At 42.1% G+C, this 24,831-nt stretch overlaps 1 protein-coding gene across 5 annotated transcripts in view; it reads left to right on the forward strand.

Moving 5' to 3' along the window:
* Positions 1 to 24,831, forward strand: part of LOC132404009 (sodium- and chloride-dependent GABA transporter ine-like) — a 78,180-nt gene that overhangs the window by 23,509 nt on the left and 29,840 nt on the right. For all 5 annotated transcript variants that reach the window (XM_059987946.1, XM_059987945.1, XM_059987947.1 and 2 more), the window contains exons 3-5: positions 14,956 to 15,166; positions 17,834 to 17,966; positions 21,175 to 21,309. In XM_059987946.1, the coding sequence (XP_059843929.1) occupies positions 14,956 to 15,166; positions 17,834 to 17,966; positions 21,175 to 21,309 (479 nt within the window). The remainder of the gene's footprint in view (positions 1 to 14,955; positions 15,167 to 17,833; positions 17,967 to 21,174; positions 21,310 to 24,831) is intronic.

Genomic DNA, 24,831 nt, shown 5'->3' on the forward strand with positions numbered 1-24,831 from the left:
CCCACCACTTGCAAAGAACCACAGCTTGAACTGTAGATCATGGGCTCCGACAGAACTACAAACACTGTGAAAAGAAAGATACAGCTGCTTCGTGGATGAACTGGAAGAAGTTGCCTGGGTCTGCAGAATCTGTTGGCACTGTCTTTCCTTTGTTATGTTCTGTGTGCCACAGATTTGAGACTCGCAGGCCTACAATTTCCAGGATTATCCCTTTTCCTTACTTAAACAAAGGAAGGATTAGTGATTTGGCAGATCTGCAGGAGATCTGCGGGTGCTAGAGAGGACAAAGAGATTAGGCCCTGGGGACTTATCCACCTTGCTCTTCAATAGAACTCTTTATCTCAATGTCTTAGCATTTTGGCATGCTCCATGCTGACAGCAGAAATTTCCTTGGTGAATATTGATGCAAAGTTCATGTTTAGAACCGCACCCATCCTCTTGGCCTTTGAATTCTCCTTAAGCTACTTCCCACTGATTCATAGACTCCACTGGCTTTGCTTGTTCTATTTTAGAGTTTGTTTTTCCGATTTCTTCATTTTCCTGAAGGATTCTGCTTGATTTCAACTTCCTGAACCTTATGCTTTCTTCTTGCCTGAATTCACAGCTTCTCTCAAAATCCAAGATTCCCTTACTTTGGATAACTAACAGACCTTTCCCAGGTGAAGTGCCTCAACTTTGTTTTTAATAAATTTGTGAAATGATTTCTTTATGTATTGCTTGGAAATCAAATTTGGGTTCTGGCCCCAAGTGAGCCTAATCATTTGGAAATCTCCCTGTTCTGAGTTTTTAAGTAATACAAATGGAAGCAAAAGGACCTGGTTTTCAGTCACTGGCAGAAACTGATTTTTATCTTTAACCTTATTATGTTTTCTCAAGGGGGTTGCTGCTATATTTTCCAATTCTAACCTGAAGAATTTCTCCTCAGTTTCTTTTGTTGAGACAGAGATAGTCTACCCGATCAAATCTGTTAATCGCTTGATCATTCACGTCTGTGCTAATTGGACAGAGGGAGACAGGTAGTGAAACCACATCTTTTTCTCACCCGATTGCAAGTCACACTGTTGTTAAATTTCCCATGATTTTTTTGGCTCCTGCATGTGACCCATATTGATGAATTCAGTGAAGTAGCCCCATTTCGCTTCAGGCTTAGCAAATTGTCAGTCAGAACAGACTATCTGAAACAACTCAGTTCTCAGTGAAACCATTTTTTATTTTTGTTCAATAGTTATGATTTTAACCCCATTTCTGATGAGCTATATGCTAAAAGTGCATCTTAGTGTTTCATGCGAAGGAACACATGTTCCTCCTGATGGTGAAAATCCATACTTGTCCAGTCCACATTTCCAAGCACCAGGTCCTGCTCACTAACATTGTCACCTCCATCCATGTCAGCGGTTCCCAACCTTATTTATGCCATTAACCGAGTGCTCCATGAATCCCAGGTTGGAAACCCCTGATTTATATGGTTATAATCATTATATTCTCTCTTCATTCAATGGACAAAGTTCCTACAATGTTTGCTCAGAAGTTGAGGCCAGTTTTAATGAGATTGAGATATTTCAGGAATTTCTTGTATACTGGATTGAAGTATTTTTGAGTAGAAATTTTCTATTCCCATCACTCCCCCACTGAAATAATAGAACTAAGAAACATTAATTCAATTTGAAGTTTTTTTTTCTTACATTGAATTGGATGTGTATTTTGAAACTTGCCTTTCAGAGAATTGACATGCTGATTGAGGTCCAGTCTCTTCCCCACAGGGAAGTCAGTAGTAGTAGGCTGCTTCGGTTTACTATCCCAGAGGGTGAACCATGTAGGTTGCAGAAGGGCAGGGGGCCAGTGTGAAGCAATTTCAGATTTGCAAATCTGCTGGGGAGGGGGAAAAAGACTTTAACTCTACAAGTTATGTGACTGCAATGCACATTAGCAAATCTGGAGGAGTTGCTTGTCATTTTAATGCTTGAGAACAAACAGTGGTTTCTGCATTCAATTATTCCTGAATGTGGTAGTTAACTAGTAGCAAGACTACTCAATTGAAATATCTGCTGTGCATTTTGTCTGAATGACCTAAAATTTTAGAAATGCGTATTTTGGGTTTATAACAGCTGTCAAGTCCTGTTTCCTCTTCTTCCCTCCCCCATCACTGTTCACAGCCACAAACAGTTCTGAACCTGTGAAGTTTGGCAGCCTACTCAGTGAGGGTTTATTTAAGCAGCTCCAAAATGCAAAATAATGTCTTTTGGACACCTTTTAAAGAATGACTTCAGCCCACAATGTCGTGCCAAACCTTTTAACCTACTCTAAAATCTATCTAACCCTTCCCTCCTACATTGTCTTCTATTTTTTCTGTCATCCGTGTGCCTATCTACGAGTTTCTTCAATGTCCACATGTATCTGCCTCTAACCCCCAACCTGGCAGTGTTCCATGCACCCATGCACTCCGTGCGTATAAAAAAAGACCACTGACATCCTCCCCTGTACTTTATTCCCAATACCCTAACATCAAGACATCTCTTTAGTAATGTTATCCCATTTGTGTTGTTCAATTAACAGCTCTCTGCCTCAAAATTTAAATTTAGATGAGGGCATTGAAATGTCAATGACTTAGATGAGGGCATTGAAAACTATATCAGCAAGTTTGCTGACGATACTAAACTGGGTGGCAGTGTGACATGCGAAGAGGACATTAGGAGAATACAGGGAGACTTGGATAGGCTGGGTGAGTGGGCAGATACTTGGCAGATGTCATTCAATGTGAATAAATGTGAAGTTATCCACTTTGGAAGCAGGAACAAGAGGGCAGAGTATTGTCTGAACGGTGTAGAGTTAGGTAAGGGAGAAATGCAAAGAGACCTAGGAGTCCTTGTTCATCAGGCAATGAAGGTGAATGAGCAAGTGCAACAGGCAGTGAAGAGGGCAAATGGAATGTTGGCCTTTATTACAAGGGGAATTGAGTACAAGAGCAAGGATGTCCTTTTGCATTTGTACAGGGCCCTGGTGAGACCACACCTGGAATATTGTGTACAGTTTTGGTCTCCAGGTTTAAGGAAGGACATTCTGGCAATTGAGGAAGTACAGCGTAGATTCACTAGGTTGATTCCTGGGATGGCAGGGCTGTCTTACGCAGAGAGATTGGAGAGATTGGACTTGTACACACTGGAATTGAGGAGATTGAGAGGGGGGGTCTGATTGAAATGTTTAAGATAATTAAAGGATTTGATAGGATTGAGGCAGGAAATATGTTCCAGATGTTGGGAGAGTCCAGTACCAGAGGGCATGGATTGAGAATAAGAGGTCAGTTATTTAAAACAGAGTTGAGGAAGAGCTTCTTCTCCCAGAGAGTTGTGGAGGTGTGGAATGCACTGCCTCGGAAGACGGTGGAGGCCAATTCTCTGGATGCTTTCAAGAAGGAGCTAGATAGATATCTGATGGATAGGGGAATCAAGGGATATGGGGACAAGGCAGGGACTGGGTATTGATAGTGAATGATCAGCCATGATCTCAGAATGGCGGTGCAGACTCAAGGGGCCGAATGGTCTACCTCTGCACCTATTGTCTATTGTAAAATAAGCAAAGGTTTATTTATCTCCAAGGACATAGCTTCCACCAGGAGTAAAGAGCTTATTGTAAAGTAAAATTAAGACTTTAGAGTCTGGAAAGAGGATTATAATTTCCAACTGAGAATAATTAGCTTTAATATAATTAAAAATAAAGTGCAAATAAATTGTTATTAATTTTATGTGCATAGCATTTCGAAATACAGAGAATAAGACTCAATAAAAGGAAAACAAAAACTGTGTGCTGGTTTTGAAAACTTGGGCTCTGCCTTCAATAATTTTTCAGGGTTTTATTGCCTTGAGAGGGGGTTGAGTGGGATCCGGGATCAGCCATGACGGAATGGTGGAGCAGACCTAGTGGGCGAAATGGCCTAATTCTGATCCTGTGTCTTAAGTTCTCATGGTTTTATCCCAGAGTGCTGGAGTCTGATGTAAGCTGATGTGCACTGCAGGGATGAACTCTTGCTGATTTCATAGGAGACTGAAATGTTCTTCTGAGACTGCCTGTTTGGGTGGATGTTAGTGCTTTGATGAGCATCTGGCAGATTCTACAGTCAGAAAGGGTGAGATCTAGTCAGCTGTGGGAATTTTTCGTTCATTTTAACAAGTGAAAGTTGTTTTGTGATCCCATAGTATTGTCCAGTATAAATTTTCAAACAGTTTCCCAGTGTGACCATAGTGTAACTTTTATTGCTGGAGCTCCTGCATCTTAAATGCTTCTCCGTGGATTGTCACCTTGTCGTGGTGAAGAAGCTTGTGTGGTCCTGAGATCCTGAGAGCGATGCTGTCTGGAGCTCTGCTCCTGGTAGGGTCACCCATCATGGTAAGGTCGAGGGTGAGGTCCCTGACAAAGAACAATCCAAACAAGACCTCAATGGTGGAACAGGCTGCAACAAATCCATCAGCTCTAATCGTTGTTTCCATGCCACTGGAATCAGTTGGTTGATTTGTGAAGTATCTTGTGCTTCTTGGAGTGCAACATCAAGTACACGTTAAACAAGTACACGCACAGGCGTCTTCACTCTGTGGAAATGGAATGAAGACTATCATTCTCCACCTCGAGGGATAGCCACGATGACATCATTGCTACACTTCCTGATGTTCTTCCCTTAGCTTTCCATGTCCCTTGGCTCCATCTCCATCCAGTTCTTCTCATTTTTGGCCTCATTGTTCTGTTGTATCTGTTCTTGGGTTGTGTAGCTTGCCATGTATGTATGTTCCACCTCATTTGGTTCATTATATGTTACCCATGCCCCATACTAACCACTGGCTGCCACTAATCGCTTTTGAACCTTCCGCAGCCAGTTTCATACCTCGCTCAAATCACCATTGTTTTTAGGTGGAATTAGCCAATATTTGTGCTGATGTACGTCCTTTCAGATTTAAAAAAAACTCCCATTTATTTTTGCTTATGGGGTGGGGGTGCACACGGGTAGTGTAGTTAGTTAGCACAATGCTTCACAATTCCCGCCACTATCTGTAAGGAGTTTGTATGTTCTCCCCGTGACTGCGTGGGTTTCCTCCGGGTGCTCCGGGAGTTTCCTCCCACAGTCCAAAGACGTATCAGTTGGTTGGCTAAATTGTCCTGTGATTAGGCTAGGGTTAAATCGGGGGTTACAACTTGAAGGGCCTATTCCCCAGTGCGTCTCAATAAAGAAATAGATTGGTAATGTGTTCCTAAGAGACTAGTCACCAAAGAGACAGTACTGAATTAGTAAACTCTTGTTTGTTTTCATCCTCAATGTTACTCAGAACGTTTGATCATCTTGAGTTTAACACCATGATGTAACTTCCAACGGTTACACCATGTGATGGTGTATGTGGTCCCCGTATATCAGCAAGTGCTGATACCATTATCATGGCATTGATCTGACCCAACAACCTGGGGTATTGCTGTGACTACCCCAGAGACGGGCCACGCATCTGCTCTCTGGTCTCATGGGAAGGGCAGGAACAGGTGTGTGTCTTTCTTTGAAGAAGTGAGGCAGAGGATTATCCTGATTATTTAAACAGAGGTTTTTTAACAGCCTCTCAAGTGAAATGATATTTACTGCTCCTGGGTTGAAATCTTTTAAATTAAATCTTTAAACCGTGCTGAAGATGAAGCAGTACTTTCTGTCTCAGTATTAACAACCAATCTGTAATATTTACTGTCTCCAAATCTGTGTGGGATTGACTTTGCAACAGCATTTCACCCTATTTTCCAAAAAAAAGGAAAGTTTGAAGTTTGTTTCTTTAGATATCTTAAATCTGCAAGTGGTGTTTCCTTTTCTTATTGCTTGTATATCTTTGCATTCCCTCCACTTAGATCATGACGTGAGGATAGCAACTGAACACCTGGGGTTAAGGGTGCCTTCTCCAAAACGCATACACACAATGAGCTGACACCTGTATTCATGCACTTTATGGAGGATCGGGGATTTGGGCATTAAAGTGGTTATTATTTACCCCCCACCACTGTATCAAAAGATGTTGAGGATCACTGGTCTTTAATGTATTTTTTGGTTAATGTTTTAATATAGATTTTTGCAGCTATTTTTTGTTGGTTCATAACAAAATACAGGGAAGCAGCCGAATACTTTTAAACACACAGCCTATGACAGAATTCTTTGTCTCAGGCATCAAGAAATGAAGTCTGCCTTTAAGCTTTGGTTTTAAAATGCAAGTGCACAGAAGTGGAACATATCAGGTTAACCAAATCACTTACATAAAATGTTGTCTATTTCTTGACACAACAATCTGCATGTTTAGAGGACTCTTCAGTTAAATACACCAAAAACAAGGAAAATCCAAAGGTAGCAGGAACAAGAGATCCTTGTCCCCTATGTGGAAAGCAAGTGTCTCTAATAAAGGGTCAAAATTGAGTTAAAACCTGTAACGTAAATGTCATTCAGGTAAAAGGGGGCTTTGAGAAGTTTGGGTGAACAGCAACAGTCAGTATAACTGCATGAAATTGAGATGTTTCATGTGGATCATTCAGTAGAAGGATTAACCAACGTGACAAGGTTTTAAATTGTTGATCCTCAGTATATCAGAAGCCGATATAGTCAATAAAGACTGAAATGATAGGTGAGAGGGACTCGGAGAACGACTAGATATTTTGGTTGTGGTAGATTGTGCATAAATTTGTTTGGGTCTGTGTATCGTATCTAAAATATTTTCTCTGTAAATCCCCTGCCCTGACTACGCTGTAACCATGGAGATGTTACAGAATAGAGCTGGCCACTTGTTCAACCCAAATCCCTTAATGTGGTTTAAATAATTCTCATTATAACTCAATCGACAGAAAGAATTTGGCTTGAGAGTTGAGTTCCAATCCAAGCAATCCTCTCTCTGGAATACCAGCCAGAATGTACTGGGAAATTGCTGTCGTGCTGTGCAAAACTCCTGATATTTCTGTGTGTATGCATTCTTATATTTGGCATATCTGTACAGTGGTGGAAGTCTTAAACATGCTGGCCTCTCATTCCCTGGGGTGTTGCTGACTGTGCTTTAGGGTAGGAACCCCAGCACAAAGATGGGGAATTAGCTCTCTGTCAGTGGAAAAGAATAGAAGAATAGCCAGCAAGGGACGAGGCTTAAGGAGTTCAGTTTTTTTTTGAATTAATGATTTTTTTTCCCCAATGATTTTAATGGTTTTGTGCTTTTAAGCTGTTAAATTTTTATGCTTAATTATATAATGAACTTTCATAAATGGCTTTTGAATGGATGTGCAGAAACGTTCAAAGTCCTTAGCTAGGTCTGACAGTCAGTTAAGATTAGGGATATGGCTGAGCATGCTCTCAATATGTTCTTCCTTCTGTTTTTTATCCAGTGTAAAGTATGCTCCTTCCACATAGCCAACCTCTACAACGTGGACATTATTACATTATGCAACTTGTTGCTCTGCACAGGGCCTTGCTGTTTAAGATTGGGGATGCCACAAGTACTTGCCAGATGGTAGAAAACTCTGGTCCGATGTCATTCAGTCAACTGGCATTCCATGTTCTTGCTGCAAACCCTGCCAGTTTCAGAGGTGTTGCTTCCAAGCCCATCATGAGAGGATGTTTCCTATGGTGGGGGAACCTCAGTAAAGAGGGGTGTCCTTTTAGACTGGAGATGAGGAGAAATTTCTTAGGTTGGAGAGTGCCATCAACAATTGCAGCTATGAAGATCAGGTCTTTACGTATATTTATTATAGAGGCTAATAAATTGATGGGATGGTCAGGGTAGGATGGAATATGGGGAGAAGGCAGGAGATTGGGGCTGAGAGGAGAAATGGCTCAGCCATGATGAAATGACAGAGCAGACCTGATGGGCCAAATGGCCTAATTCTGCTCCTATATCTCATGGTCTTATGATCTAATTTTCAAAAATGAAGCAATGAAAATGTGAAATATCTGTATTTTCTATCTGATGCAAGTTGTTTTCAAACAAGTGTCACCTGGGTGAGAGAAAAAGAGCAACTCTTACTTTGCTTTATAATTTGATATCCATATTACAATTTCATCTTTAGATATGAAATCATTTCAATCACGCATTAACATCTCAAACAGATCTATTTCTATTTCTGATATCTTTTTTCAGTGGGTTTCCTGACAGGTCTATTTGATGTTGAGAATATTGCATTTCCTTACCCCTTTGCCAAAACGCTATTGAGTAGAGAAGATACATTTCTCTTCAGCTATTGATTTAAAAAAAAGATCTGAAGAATTTGCCAATACCCGTGATTCTCATGGAAATCTTTTATCACTAAATGTTGTTAAATGTGTAATCGTTAGTGTTATCTATGTGGGGGGAAATGCTGCCACAAAGCCATTCTGTCTTTTGCTTTTCAATTGTTTATTAATAATTGAACTTTTTTAATTGACTGTAGCTTGTTGATACCTTAATGTATTTTGTCTTAAATATTGGGTGACATCACAGCATTATTCTTTGATTTTATGATACCGATTGCATTCCCAGTGATATATCAATGGTTTAGCTATTTATACACTGTTGTGCCCCTTTGATTTGTTTACATTTGTTAATTTTTTTTCTTAGAAAGCATCTGTTCTTTATTGAAAGAGTACATATTTGTCCTTTCTCATCTGCATTGTGCTGGTAATATTTTGTGGCTTCCATTGCAGCCTAATGATTGATTGATTCTTTCTTTCTCTCTCCTTTACCACACCAATACAGCTGCCAAATTTTATCAGGGCAGGCTCGCAACACATTTTAGGAAATGAGGTTGGATGCAAGGATCAGCTGGACCTGGACTGTAACCTCAGCAAATGGTGTTTCTTTCTGTTTGTGTTTGAAATGGTAGTTAAATCCATTTCCTGATAGTGAGTGACAGAGTTTTGTGGACCACGTTAGACCTCAGCAATTTGAGTTTTGTTAACTGCCAATCAGAAATATTTCTGTTTCTCATCCAGAATTTCCTTACTTTAGAATGAAAGAGGAAGCTCAGCTTATAACTGAGTCTTTATGTCACCATTCGGTACTTTTTAAATCAGTTAAGCAGACATTTACTTGAATCTGAAAAGCTTTATTTTATCAATCTCTGGTTGGTAAACAGGATGATAGCTACCTTAAAACAGTTCTAAATAAGGAAAACCCCAAGCCTGAGAAAAGAAACAGAAATCATTTCATTTAATGCTTTGAGTATTGAGTGGTGTACTGAGTTCGATTTCGGCTTCAATTTAATACAAAAATCATTGCTTGTAGTCTTCACGTTTTTATTTCAGATGAATCAAGCAGATGGCAAGGGAAGAACATCGCCCAGAAGACAAGACTGGATCTTCTTACTGATTTACATTTGTTCACCCTCAGAACACTGCCAATGCAAATAGGTTGTAGGAAGAGTGTTCCAGCTGTAGCTTCAAAAAGAGGGATAGAATATGAATGGAAAGCTTGTAACAAAGTGGTGATTGGAGAGAGATAATTCTTTGAACTTTATTGAGCAAGGCAAAGAATAAGTTGAAATCTGGAGTGGGAAGAAGGCAGAGTTGTAGTAGTCAGCTTTAGATGGGTCAGAATCCTAGTGAAACATTAAGCAAACCAGCCTTTCAAATACTGCTGGAGTGTACTGGACCAAAGCATGTTCATGTAACGGTTTTGATGGCCAAGTGTGGGAAGGGCGCAGTGAGGAAAGCAGCATAGAGATGAATGCAGATGGTTGTGATGGAAGCTCCATTGGAATAAGGAAGAGATTCTTGGAGTTCGGAATGATGAGAGGCGGAGCGCGAGCTGCCGGCAAGGAGCACAATGCTTACAACAGAATTTCCCGGGAGAAACTGAGGAGCTGGCAGGGGTACAGGTGAATTTCTGTCATAGACGGGGAAACTTCAGAAATGGAATAAATGCCACTGAGAAATCTGCTTAAAAACGAAAGTAACTGAGCAGCTAGATAGGAAAGCACCAGGAGGGTGGATGTAATGTTGATCTCTGAAGCTTTATCTTTATTTTGGGGCAATGTCAGTTGGAGAGCTGTTGTGTATCTGATTTGGATCTGTTGTAAACTTGTGATAAAGTTCTTTTTAAGAAGGAAGCACGAGGCTGCAGATGCTGGAATTCGAAGTTATTTTTGAGAAACAGTTTCGACCCAAAACATTTGCAGTTTCTTTCTTCTCAACAATGCTGCTTGTCCCACTGAGTTCCTCCAGCAAATTGTGTGTTGTTTCTTTTTAAGCCTCGAGTTCTCTGGAGCTGCCAGTTTGATGTTCGACTACAGTGAAGCTCGAAGATCCAGCTTTAATACCGAAGTACAGAGCAGTGGATGCTGAGATTTCTCTCTAGTTTACTTGACTCATTCCATCAAACTTAATTTTTCTGAATTCTCAGAATGCCTTCTGATGATTTAAAATCTCAACAGTTTCTTTACTGTTCTTTAAGAAGAAACCAGACATCTTCCCTGGCCTGTTGTCTCATACCAACACTCCTGGTGAATAATCATACTCAAGTAATTTAGCATACAATCGACAAGAAAGAATAAGAAGATTCAAAACAAACTACTCTACTGTGAATGGTTTATTGGGTTTTTTTAAGGCCTATCTTTCTGAGTTGAACCTGCAATCTCTCCCAAGCAACTTCAGGGGACAGCTGTCAAATCTGGGAGATCTGTGAGTATTACTTGATGCGGTGGTGGGGTGGAAATGCATCTCTACCAAAGGAGATGTGAGGCCCTCCTTCCCTCTGCTAGCCTGCAGGTCACCCTTGGGAAAGCTGTAATACCTGCTTAGCTCCCCGGAATCAGGATTACATGAAGCCATTGGAGCAGGAAGATGGTCAGATGACCCACTGACGCCAGGCAGCCAATCTCTGAAGAGTATTGATAATGGCTAGTGTCAGCACTGCCCAGAAGAAGGCAAATGGCAAACCACTTCAATAGCAAAATTTGCCAAGAACAATCATGCTCACGGATAGAGGACCACGATCAACTGTGGCATATAACACGGTGCGCAATGATGCATTCAGATAGTCAAAGCTACTGAGCTAACTGGACTGCACACCATTCGGGTGCAAATGTCTCATGGGATACCTTAACATTAGCTCCAGACCCCAGGAAATCTGACTAAGGAGAGAAGCCATTTGCCAACAACTGGTTAATCATTTCCCCATGCTTCAGAATGAAAGTCTAATGCACAATTACTGGCAGGCACAGGGGGATCCTCAGACGCCTAAGGGACTTGTTTAGGTGTCTTCCAACTCTGTGTTGATCTCTTGTCACTTGGTGGAGATCCTCCTAAACGATACCAAACCATCAGTGCCTGGGTTTTGCACTGAAGCAGGTGGAGGTCCTGCTCTAGCCTCTCCAAGAAAACCTTGTATGCTGCCCAGTATTTCTGAGATAAAGCGGTGCTTACTGCAAAAGATCGATGACTCTAACATTATAATGAAAGTCCAAGTGGATGACCAAGCAGCCTGAAGCTGCTTTCTATAAGATTTCATGGCATCACTAGGTCAAAGAGGAACTTGGCTGGTTGTAACATCGGAATGGTACTGCAGTTCACACCTCTAGTGATCTAGATTCAGTACCGACTTGCTGGTGCTTTTTGAGTGGAGTTTGCAGGTTCCCACTCTGACTTTGTAGGTTCCATTTTCCTGCAATCTCAAAAATATGCAAGTTAGTACATTAATTGTTGGCTACCTTAAATTACCCCCCTCCAGGAAGACCACATCCTTGTCACTGGGTTGGGAGGCTCACTTGCCTCAGTGATCCAGAGAGCTATGTCGTCTGGAGTCAGGGCTTTATTCTTTCGCTCTTGGTAGTCACCAAAGCCGAACAGGTCAAAGGGTAGAGGCCAGACTAAGAATCATCCATCAGTCCTCCAGGTTTGGGGGTTCAGCTCAGGGGCAACAACCCAACTGGTAAAACAAAATTGTTACGGAACCAGCAATGACAAATCCTACATCTGAGTACAATGGATTTCCTGAGTCTCCACTTGGGACTTGCGTGACTGACAGTAAAAACCGAGAGGAAGCTACTGACATGATGAAGGAAGTCCTGAACACCACCAGAGATGGAGGACTTTCACTACTGCCCTAAACCCCAGTGGCGTAACAGGCAGTAACTAACTTAAATTAGTTCAGTGCAAATCAGTGGCAGGAGCAGATGTAGTGGTCAGTGATTAAGATGTAAAACAGAGTGAGTTACATAGAAATGAGTGGGAGATTGGGACTGCATGGACTTGATGGTCCATCTGGTCTCCTGTGTTGTAGGAAATATGCCATGATACTGATAATATCTTACAGAATGTGTTTCATGACTGGAACAAGGCCATCACATGGAAAAAGTTTTGTCAAAGCTATATCTCAAAGAACTTGCTAATTTAGTTGTGACTTGGGATTCTGATGCCGAGGACCGTAAAGATGCCGGGTAAAGATGGACCATCTCGCTGGGTTTGAATGCCTGATGCTGATCAACCCCAAAAGGCCGTACTTTGTAAGTGCCGTTGTGGTCAGTTCATGGATTGTTCTGTAAGCAATCTAAATGGTTATATCACTGCTGTAAGAGTAAGATGCTCTTATTAAGAAGCGTGAAACAGAATCCAGCCAATCAATGGAAATAAAAAATTGGCCACCTTTTTATCTTCCATGTGAAGAGAGCTGATGGAAGTACCAATGACCTGAATTAAATTGGAGATTTGTTGGTATTGATCGTCTGTCATTGTTACTCATTTCTGCTGTGCTATCTCAGAAATGTATCAGCATTCCTTTATCCTTCATTCCTTTATTATGTGGGAGTTGAAATTAGTGTTGCCTGATCCAGCTAAATCCTTGAGATTGTTGCTGCTCGATTTTGCTTAAAACAGAGTAAAAACCAATTGGAAACCTTCATAACCTACCTATTGTAGACGTTGTCCTTTTCAGCAGTGGTATGTGTCGCTGACGTGACGGTGCTCATGTACTCTGACGACCGATTCTCTCCATGCAGTGTGGCGTTACTGCTACGTCTGGTAGGATCAAAGGAACAGGTTCAAGAATTCAAACCCAAAAGCAGGACCTGCCATACATGAATCACTACTTCATTTCCATGAACTTGAGTCCAAATTTTGCTCAGTGAAGAGTACAGAAGAGAAAGGAGGGTCTTGTATAACTGACAATGTGGGACCAATGTAACATAGCTAATCAGTCTTACAAATCTGTGACCCTGCTTCCAGACCAGAGGTTTCCAACCTGAGGTCCATGGACCATCTGGTTAATGTTAGGGTCTGAGGCATAAAAAAGGTTGAGAAACCCTGGTCTAAGTTATGTGTGTTGTACAGTAGATGAGTAAGTGAACTACAGGAGGAGAAACTTCCAAGAGCATCTTTGTCCTCAGAGTCCAGCATGTTATTGAACCTCCAGATCTGACCACTTCCATTGTTGCTTGTAGAGGGCAGTGGCAGTGCATCCCAACCTTGTGCCCTCCAATGTTGAGAAAGTCCTGGAGAATGCATTCCCTTGCACTTGCTGCCCAAGACAGAGTTCATTCTGACGTGGAGCAAAGCTCTGTTCTTAATGTGTTTGTGGCCAGGAAGAATTCCAGAATTATGGTCTCTCATCAGAATATGCCAAAAACAATGTCATGGTTATAGAAGAAAAGTCTTATTTTCTCAAGCAACAATGATCCAACCGATTTTGCATACCCTGTTGAAAAGTCCATGGAAGAACATTATAAACACAAGAAGTTCTGCAGACGCTGGAAATCCAAAGCAGCACAAAGTGTTGGAGGAACTCGGCAGGTCAGGCAGCATCTAAGGAAATGAATAAACAATGGACATTTCGAACTGAAACCCTTCTTCAGAACTGAAAAGGAAGAGGAGAGCCAGATGCCAGAATAGAAAGGTGGAGGAGGAGAAGGTGGATATATGGTCAGGGAGTCAGAACGCAGTAGAGATCACAGTGGGGAGCAGTGAAAGAGGGCCTCACTGAGCTCACGTTAAAGAGAAGATTCTCTTCGAGGGATGCCTACTCTGAAGAAATTTAAATCTTCTCTTCAGTGAGACCCACTCTCACTACTCCCCACTGTCATCTCTGCTGCTCTCCAACTTCTCAAACATGTATCCCCCTTCCCCCCCTCCCCCCCACCTTTCTATTCCGGTGGTTCCTCCACCACCCACACTCCCCTTCCTTTCCCTTCCTGATGAAGGATCTCGGCTCAAAACGACAACTGTTTATTCCCTATCCATAGATGCTGCCTAACCTGTTGAGTTCCTCCAGTATTTTGTGTGTGTTGCTTTGGAAGAACATAACCCTGTTTCACTGTAGCAAGACAGATTTGATTGATTTGTTGAGGGTTGTGCATGATTCATTTGAGCTTTGCATATATTTGAGTCTTCATATATTAGTGACACCAATCCATGGATGCTTCATTTGATGCTTGCTCTGTCTCTTGACCGTTTTGCTACCTAATGTACAAGACAGGCTCATTAGACGTGGCTGAATATTTGAGGTATTCTAGTGTCTGTTTTGTGATACAAGTGAGCCAAATTTTGAGAATTGGAATTGATCTGAAAGCACAGTGCAGTTGGACCTATCCGAAGCTGTCATTCGATGATGATAACTTGAACTAGACTCACTAAAATTTACAATTATCCACTTCCTTTCAGTAGAGAACCTCTGAACAGATTGCCTTTGGACAAGGACAGTTGAGCATGAGAGAAAAGAAGACCAAACAGACATTTCAAAAGCATTGTCTAAATTATTTTATCTCCTTTCATCATCCGCCATTGGTGGAAAAGGGGGAGGAGAGCTTTCATTTGGAGTGTTTGTTACCTGTACTGCTTTCCACTAACAACATATTTAGGTGTGGAGAAGCCACGCAGTCCTCATGTGGTTAATGAAGTTGATTTTCATCCATGAGCAAGGCTTCGTATTGGAACTTAAAGCTCACCATGACTCAAGTGTTCAACGTGCCATTCTTGTTAATGACCTTCTCTCTAATGTTGTGCAGGTGTCGGCGTGGCGACAGTTGTCATTTCATTCTTGCTCTGTACTTATTACAATGTTATTATCACCTGGGCTCTGTACTACCTCTTCAACTCCTTTCAATCAACACTGCCCTGGCAAAGCTGCAACAATACATGGAACGTGGTGGAAAATTGCTCCAATGGATTTCCTGGGAATGCCACCTACCTCAAATCTGCCAGTCAACAATTTTTTGAGTAAGTACAACACAGAAATGTTAAAGTAGGGAAAAAAGGAACTGTTTGACTATGGTAAGATGTGTAGTTCCAATTATGAGTGTGTCTTTCATTATAATGTATCTGCTGAATAAATATCCAACATGGGAGTGACCCTTGCTTCAACTTTCCTTTCTTCTTTTCATTCACCCCACCCAAGTGTCTGCCATCAAGGCACCAGCATTAGTCTCAAAGTTGTTTAGAGACATTTCTGACTTCCTTACAAGCCTGCAATGTTGTTTCCCCTAAATCAGGATATCGCCAATAGTTATGTTTTTCCAATTGTTTCTTGTCTTCCTTATATCTGTCTTCTTAACACTTGACTTCTAAGAATAGCATTGTGGATGTTCGGAAGGTTCTGGAATGGCAAATCTCCAGTACGATTTCCCACTTCCATGACTGTTCGACAAGAACTTGGTGGGCCACAGGGACTGTTCCGTGCAGTTTTGCTCCATGAATCTGACATCTTAACCATATAACATTCACAGCACGGAAACAGGCCATCTCGGCCCTCCTAGTCCATGCCGAACTCTTAATCTCACCTAGTCCCACCTACCCGCACTCAGCCCATAACCCTCCACTCCTTTCCTGTCCATATACCTATCCAATTTTACCTTAAATGACACAACTGAACTGGCTTCTACTACTTCTACAGGAAGCTCATTCCATTCAGATGACTTGATGACTGTTTTGCATTGGATACACACATGCAAGTTGCATGTGTATAAGCTTCACGTAGAACAGGGACCAGTACCATTATCAAGGGGTCCACAGACCCCTGGTGGCGAACCCCATTGCAGAAGCATAGAAAGAGACTGAGAATTTAGACCTTCGCACTTCCATTATTCAGTGAAGTAGTTATAACTCTGTGACCTATATCCATATATCTGTCTTATTGTTACAATGACTATGGTTATCAATCTCCAATTTAAAAGTTAACAATTAACCTAGAATCAACAGGAACTTTATTTTCTGAACCATGATATTCCTGCCTGCATTGATTACTTTCTGTGCTCGATTCTTAATAATCAGAAAGGCTAATAGAATAGGACTTTCAACGGTACAGGGCACTAAAGCACAATAAAAGGGGAAAGGTTTTCTTTTATTTCAATAATTAATGTACATGGACACTTGGACAGAGTACAGTTCCTTCCAGGCTTAACAATTCAAGAACAGCTTCCCTCTGCCGTGAACACTACCTCACTACTTTTTTTTCCCTCTTTTTACATCACTTATTTAATTTAACTAGTTTAATATATATAATATAAATTTACTGTAATTTAGTTTTTATCATAATGTATTGCAATGTACTGCTGCTGCATAACTATGAATTTCACAAGATATGCCGGTGATATTAAACCTGATCCTGATAAATCCAAAGTGGATAACCTACTTTTACTTACATTGAGATCTGTTTTGGCCAGTTGTGTAATCTTTCAATAACTTTAAAAATTTATTATAATTGTGTGATTTACAAATTTGGATTGGTGACTTTCTATCCCATGTTATTTGCAAATACTCTGGACAGTTATAGTGCCATCTATGATCTGTCTAGTTACTCTTTGGTAATTGTACCAGCTCATTGTCCCTGCTATTGCTTGACCTTCAGCCTAACTTAATCTGTGCCATTCAAACTAGTCCCATTTGCGAGCATTGGCCCATATCCCTCTAAACCCAGGGGATCCCAATTTGGAATCCACTCAGTTGATGGTAGGGGTCCGTGGCATAAAAAGTGTTGAGAAGCCCTGCTCTTAACCTTTCCTATCTGTGTCCCTGACCATGAGTTTCCTATAAGTTGGGGGTTGCACTGTAGCGTAGTGGTTAGCATGATGGTTAACAGTATGGGCGACCCGGGTTCAATTCCTGCCATTGCCTGCAAGGAGTTTGTATGTTCTCTGTGTGATAGCGTGGGTTTCCTCCCACAGTCCAGAGACCTACTGGTTGGTAGGCTAACTGTAAATGGACAGGGCAGGATTTAGCTGGGTGATGTGGCTCACAGGGCCAGCAAGGCCTGTTCCACACTGTATCTCAAATAAATAAATTGTACCTTTCTCTGGCATCTCATTCCATAGATATTCCACATTCCATATTTGTGAAAACTTGCCTCTCCCTATAATTCAGTCCCTCTGTCAGAGATGATCGATATTACTTGTTTTGCCTGTTTATTGTCTTTCTACGAGGTGACCTGCAGGCTACCAGAGGGAAGCAGTGCCTTACACCTCCTTTGGTAGAGACAGAAATGCACTCTACCACCCAAGGTATGAGAGGGAATTACCTAAAGTAGGAGAATTTAATAGTGAATCCTTCTGGCTACAAGATCTCCAGGCAGAGGATATTTGTTTGGTGTTTGTATCAGAAGCTTGCTTTGAGCCTCGTTATCAAGGTGCTGAAGGCCATGGAGTTTAAAGTGGGGTTAAGATGTTGTTTTGTCATCGAACTCTTAAGGTCGTGTATGGCAGAATTCCACTGTAACTCCTAAAATAGTGGCATGTATTTCCTAGATGGTGTTTATTGTGTGTGAAGTGTGACACAGTTTCCTATTCTGTCTCTGTGGTAGGGTAGTTCATCACAACGTCCTGAACAATAAATATGCTGTCACATGTTAAAATGAATGCCACAGAATTAACTAAAAGCTCCACACATTCACAGTTACAGATTGCTGGAGATGAGTAATGGGATTGAAGAGATTGGCAGCATCCGCTGGAACTTGTTTGGTCTCCTCCTCCTGGCTTGGATCATTGTTTATTTCTGTATATTCAAAGGAGTGAAATCAACTGGAAAGGTGAGAAAGGACTAAAGGGAATGGAATTGTTTCAACTTAAAAGCTTGCAAGTGAATATTTCACGGAAAGTAGTGATCCTTTATTTGAACGCCAGGTGAAAGTCCATCGTCCCATGTCTAATTTGACTCTACTGTGTGACCAGCTTCGTTATATAAACAAGGGCTTAAATAGCACAGAGGTAAATAATGTCAACAGGCCAGCCGTTACTGTCTGGTTTGGTGCAGCATCTTCTCGCAACGTATGAAAACTTAAGCCAGCTGTCAGGACTGCAGTCTGCCATCACTGTCGGACTTGGATACCTCCGGGACAATGATGCAGTCAGGAAAGATCATTACCCATACTACCTAACCTGCAAAGTGTTTTTTCCCACAAGCTCCCCTCAGGAGAGTGCTATCAGGCTAAAACCTCACCCCCATCTTAAAAGGTAGTTAATCTGATCAAATATTCTAGTTGGCTCCCTCACTCTCGTTTAACAGTTACCTCAGTCACAGCAGTGTAAACACTTTAAAATACTCTGTTTAACGCTGTTTACACTGTAAATACTTGCTGGTGTTTATACACATTTTATACCATACCCATCCTTCTCACTTTATTTTTATATAATTATTTATTCTTTATAAGTGGAATGTTGCTGTTGTTGGGTGGCAAGGTCTCTTCGAAAGGAGATGTGAGACGGTCCTTCCCTCTGCTAGCCTGCATGTCTCCCCTGGGTAAGGTGTAGCACCTGCTTAGCCCACCCCACCCCCCTTGATCATGGTCCCGTGAAGCCACGGGAGCCAGTGGTGGACGGTCGTATGAGCAGCCGGTGCAGATCTCAAGTCCTGGTTATGCGACCACTGACACCAGGCAGACAATCGCTGAAGGGTATTGATAATGCCTGTGGCCTTGTAAAGACACTATTCAGAAGAAGGCAATGCCCAAACCACTTCTGTAAGAAGAATTTGCCAAGCACAATCATGGTCCTGAGACTGTGATCACTCATGTCATGCGACCTGGCACGTAATGATGGTGTTTTTTTGTGTTCCATGTTAAGTCAACACACCACAGCAAACTCCTAATAAAATTGGCAGAAAGTTGCAATTTTTTTAACTCATTAAATTGTACGATCCCCAAATATTCCAAATTTGTATGGAAATGAGCATATTAGTGTTACTGATGCTTACTTGGTAAAAATGTATTCATCTAAAGTGTTTTTTCAGGAAACATCATTTCCCATTGACTGACTTTTTAACATGAGGTTATGTTGAATCATCTTCATGACCTGCTTAACATCCTGGTTAGCTAACTCCAGCCCTTCCCCAAAGTGGTCTGTGGTTGCGTGCTGTGTGACCTTGGGGGGGGGCAGGTCACCTGGGATGACAACTCTCAGGAAAGCTGCTGTTCGAGCTTCTGGACAATCTTCATCTTGAGAGGGTTCAAGCAATGTCTGAAGATCCGTGTTGGGATAGGAACAGCCCTTGAAGAAAATTCATCCGTTAGCATCCCTAGGAACTGTTGAAACTGGTTTCAGACCAAATTATTTTAAAATTGAGGTACAGTGCAGAACAGACCCTTCGGCCTTTTGAGTCACTCTGCCCAGCAATCCCCCCATTTAATCCTAGAACAATATACAATGACCAATTAACCTATCAGCCGTCATTGGACTGTGGGAGGAAACCAGAGCACTCAGAAGAAACCCATGCGGTCACGGGGAGAGCATGCAAAACTCCATACGGGTAGTAGTGGGAATTGAACCTGGGTCGCTGGTGCTGTAAAGCGTTGGTGCTGCAAATGTGCCCTTTCCTGCGGCAGCTAGCACAGCACAGACTAAGACCCTGATCGTGGATGCTTCCTCGTGTTCCCAACATACTTGTTCACTGAGTAAACTGGCTGGCCCTTCAGGAGAGGGAGCAACGTTAATCTTTGGCTTCATTTACCCTACTCTCCTTTGGAATTTGTCTGCTTCCAGCCACCATCTCCTCCTCCTTTAGAGGAACCTCCTGTGTCAGGAATATGGACTGAACAGTCGTTCTACAGTCACTGAATGAATATTCTCGCATGCTGGCAGAGCAACATTTTGCACAACAGGGAATGACCCTACCATTCAGAGACTCTCCTTCAATATTTTTATTAATTTTCTATGTAGAAGAATACAGATTACAATAAGATATACAAGTCAAAGAAAATGATTAAATATTATTGAACACATTATATTTGAATCACACTTGTAATCTCATTATCCTATATTCATGTAAATTAAATTAAATCATAACATTGAAATGTGATCATTTTATTATACAAAAAAAAATCTAATCTCAACCTTTCAGAGATTCATTGTCCAAGTACGTACACAGAGTACAACCTTGAGATTCCTCCTCCCACAGGCAGCCACAAAACAAAAAAACGCCATGGAACCTGTTCAGGAAAAGCCAACATGCAGAGAAAAAAAAACAAATTACAGCAACAGCAAAAAGCAAGCAAATAACACGTAGAATATCACATACCAAACCAGTAGTGCTCAACCACAAATGAGAAAATATGCAGATTCTTGAAGTCCAAGCAACACGCACAATGCTGGAGGAACTCAGCAGGCCAGGAAATATCCATGGAAAAGATTACAGTTGATGTTTCAGGCCAAGAGCCTTCAGCAGGACTAGCCTGAAACATCAACTGTACTCTTTTCCATAAATGCTGCCTGCGCTTCTGAGTTCCTCCAGCATTTTGTGTGTGTTGCCAGTAGTATTCAATTTAGTTCGTTGAACTAAATCTAATTGTTAAATACTGTGGAATGTATAATGGGGTGAAGATGTGTCTCTACCAAAGGAGGTCCTTCCCTTCGCTAGCCTGCAGGTCATCCTTGGGCAAGGTGTAGCTCCTGCTTACACCCCCCCACCCCCAGAATCAGGGTCACATGAAGCCATGGGAGCAGGTGGTGCACTTCACAAGTCCTGGTTATGTGACCACTGACACCAGGCAATCTCTGAAGAGTATTGATAATGGCTGGGGTCACCCATCTTGTAAAGACACTGTCCAGAAGAGGGTAAAGGTAAACCACTTCAGAAAAATTTGCCAAAAACATCCATGGTCATGAGACCATGATCGCCTATGTCACTTGACATGGCACATAATGATGATGAATGTAAAAGGATATTAAGTGTTTTTATTATTAGTGTAGGACCCTGTTGTGAATCAGGTTAGAACCAACCTATTCTATCCTCTATCTTCCTAGGTTGTGTATTTTACGGCTATTTTTCCGTACCTCATCTTAATGATCCTACTGATCAACAACGTCCAACTACCAGGAGCCAAGGATGGAATCCTCTTCTTCCTCAGACCTAATTGGAGCAGGCTGCTAGATGTCCAGGTACCTACCAGAGTGATCACTGCATTTTGATATTGCCAGCACTAGAAAGCTCTGTAGTTGTCCACTGGGTTGCTGCCTTGACAGATTCTGCAGATGCTGGCATGTAAAAAAAATGCTGAAGGAATTCGGCAGGTCGGGCAGCTTCTATGAAGGGGAAATCAAGAGTTACCAGGAAGGGTCTTGACTTGAAACGTCAACTCTTTATTCCCCTCAATAGATGCTGCCAGAATTGCAGAGTTCCTCCAACATTTTGTGCGGTTTGCTGCAGCCTTGTGATTACATTTGTCCATCCAAAAGACCTTGTGGCCCCTATTCTGATTATTCTCCGGTAGAATTTGTTTTCAGAGTTGGGAGGAGGAAGGAAGTGTGGAGGACAATGGTGCCTATACTGTACAGGCTTCCCCCACTATCCGAAGGTAGAGCATTCCTATGAAACCTTTTGTAAGCCGAAATGGCGTAAAGTGAAGAAGCAAATACCATTAATTTATTTGGGAAAAAATTTTGAGAGTTCCCAGACCCAAAATATAACCTCCTAAATCATACCAAATAGCACTTACATATAGTAAAAGCAGAAATGATATGATACATAACTATATGAAGTAGAAATAATGTATGTACAGTGTAGTTTCAATTACCAGAATCGGGAAGATATAGCCAAAACCGATTTGTAGAAAAAAATCGCACACGCATGTGCACACACCTGCCCGCACAAGTCTTCACTGTCATGGTAGTCTTTCTCGGGGTAAACACAAGTTAAAAGCAGGCGACTTTTATTGTAAAAGCGAAAATTCTCTTCAGGTTTCTTTCGGTTAGCGAAAACAGGTACTAACGTAGGGCTTTTGTAAAAGCGAAGTGGCGTAAAGTGAACTTTCATAAAGCGGGGAACAGCTGTATTTTAAAATGGCAGGACCAGGACTTTAGTAGAAGACCATATATTTCATTTTATTTTATATTTTTTTCTATAGAATGGGGCCATTCAGTCTGCCATGAATCTTTTATTGATTGATTGAGATACAGTGCGTAACAGGTCCTTCTGGCCCTTCGAGCTGTGCCACCCAATAACCCCCGATTTAACCCTAACCTAATCACGGACAACTTACAATGACCAATAAACCTACCAACTCGTAGGCCTTTAGACTGCGGGAGGAAGTTGGAGCACCCGGAGGAAACTATGCGGTCACGGGGAGACCGTACAAACAGCGGTGGGAATTGAACCTGGATCATTTATACTGTAAAATGTTGTGCAAGCCGTGCTGCCCTGGGCCAACTCACTGAGTAATCCCATATTCCGTTCCCACTCTCTTTCATACTGAATCCTGGGAGTAATGTACAGTAGCCGAGTAACCTAGCAACTAGCATGCTGTAGGCATCGGAAAGGAAACTAGAGAACGCGAAGGAAGTGTAGTGGCTGCCAGAACATGCAAGCTGTGCACTGTAAGGGTCAAACCTGGTTACTAGAATTACGAAGGTCACTGTCTGCTGCATCCTTGTCACCCTTTGGACTGTGGATGCCTTCCACCCTAGAGAAGGAAAGGAAAACTGGTGTGCATCTCATGTTAGGCAGGAGGGGAGTGAGCAGATCAAAGAACAGGACGATTTACAAGGCACATGAAACACTTCGGACTAGGTGCACCTTCCTAACGAGGGTTATGTCAAGTGAAAACATTGGTTTTAGTAGTAAAAGAATTTGTGCTTAGAAATTTGGTGATATGGCAGGGGTTTTGCATGAGTAGAGACTGGGTTGACCATTTCAGCATGAACTTCAGTTTAGATCAAAGACAGGCATCCCCTTGTAGTTTATAAAATACTGCTAAGTTTTGACAAGATACAGGGAATATAACCTATGGATAGGAATGGGGTTAGTTTTGATTTGGAATGAGCTGCCACAGTCTCAGGTTAAGGACAACACAGGGCGGTAATGTGTGGGATGTCACACCAAGTGAGACTGCACAGGATGGTAATGGGAGGGAATTTACACCACATGGGACAACACAGGGTGGTTAACGTGAGGGATTACACCACATGGGACAACACAGGGTGGTTAACGTGAGGGATTTTACACCACATGGGACAACACAGGATGGTTAACGTGAGGGATTACACCACATGGGACAACACAGGATGGTTAACGTGAGGGATTTTACACCACATGGGACAACACAGGGTGGTTAACGTGAGGGATTACACCACATGGGACAACACAGGGTGGTTAACATGAGGGATTACACCACATGGGACAACACAGGGTGGTTAACGTGAGGGATTACACCACATGGGACAACACAGGGTGGTTAACGTGAGGGATTACACCACATGGGACAACACAGGATGGTTAACGTGTGGGATTTTACACCACATGGGACAACACAGGGTGGTTAACGTGTGGGATTTTACACCACATGGGACAACACAGAGTGGTTAACGTGTGGGATTTTACACCACATGGGACAATACAGGGTGGTTAACGTGAGGGATTTTACACCACATGGGACAACACAGGGTGGTTAACGTGAGGGATTACACCACATGGGACAACACAGGGTGGTTAACGTGAGGGATTTTATACCACATGGGACAACACAGGGTGGTTAACGTGAGGGATTACACCACATGGGACAACACAGGGTGGTTAACGTGAGGGATTTTACACCACATGGGACAACACAGGGTGGTTAACGTGTTGGATTTTACACCACATGGGACAACACAGGGTGGTTAACGTGAGGGATTTTATACCACATGGGACAACACAGAGTGGTTAACGTGTTGGATTTTACACCACATGGGACAACACAGGGTGGTTAACGTGAGGGATTTTACACCACATGGGACAACACAGGGTGGTTAACGTGAGGGATTTTACACCACATGGGACAACACAGGGTGGTTAACGTGAGGGATTTTACACCACATGGGACAACACAGGGTGGTTAACGTGAGGGATTTTACACCACATGGGACAACACAGGGTGGTTAACGTGAGGGATTTTACACCACATGGGACAACACAGGGTGGTTAACGTGAGGGATTTTACACCACATGGGACAACACAGGGTGGTTAACGTGAGGGATTTTACACCACATGGGACAACACAGGATGGTTAACGTGAGGGATTTTACACCACATGGGACAGCACAGGGTGGTTAACGTGAGGGATTTTACACCACATGGGACAGCACAGGGTGGTTAACGTGAGGGATTTTACACCACATGGGACACCACAGGGTGGTTAACGTGAGGGATTTTACACCACATGGGACAACACAGGATGGTTAACGTGAGGGATTTTACACCACATGGGACAGCACAGGGTGGTTAACGTGAGGGATTTTACACCACATGGGACAACACAGGGTGGTTAACGTGAGGGATTTTACACCACATGGGACAACACAGAGTGGTTAACGTGAGGGATTTTCTTTCTTTCTTTCTTTCTTTCTTTCTAAATCTTTTTATTAATATTAATAATATGGACAGAATACAGATGATATATTGATAAAGAAATTACCAACATACACAT

Source organism: Hypanus sabinus, chromosome 13, assembly GCF_030144855.1.
Source record: "Hypanus sabinus isolate sHypSab1 chromosome 13, sHypSab1.hap1, whole genome shotgun sequence".
Classification (NCBI taxonomy): domain Eukaryota; kingdom Metazoa; phylum Chordata; class Chondrichthyes; order Myliobatiformes; family Dasyatidae; genus Hypanus; species Hypanus sabinus.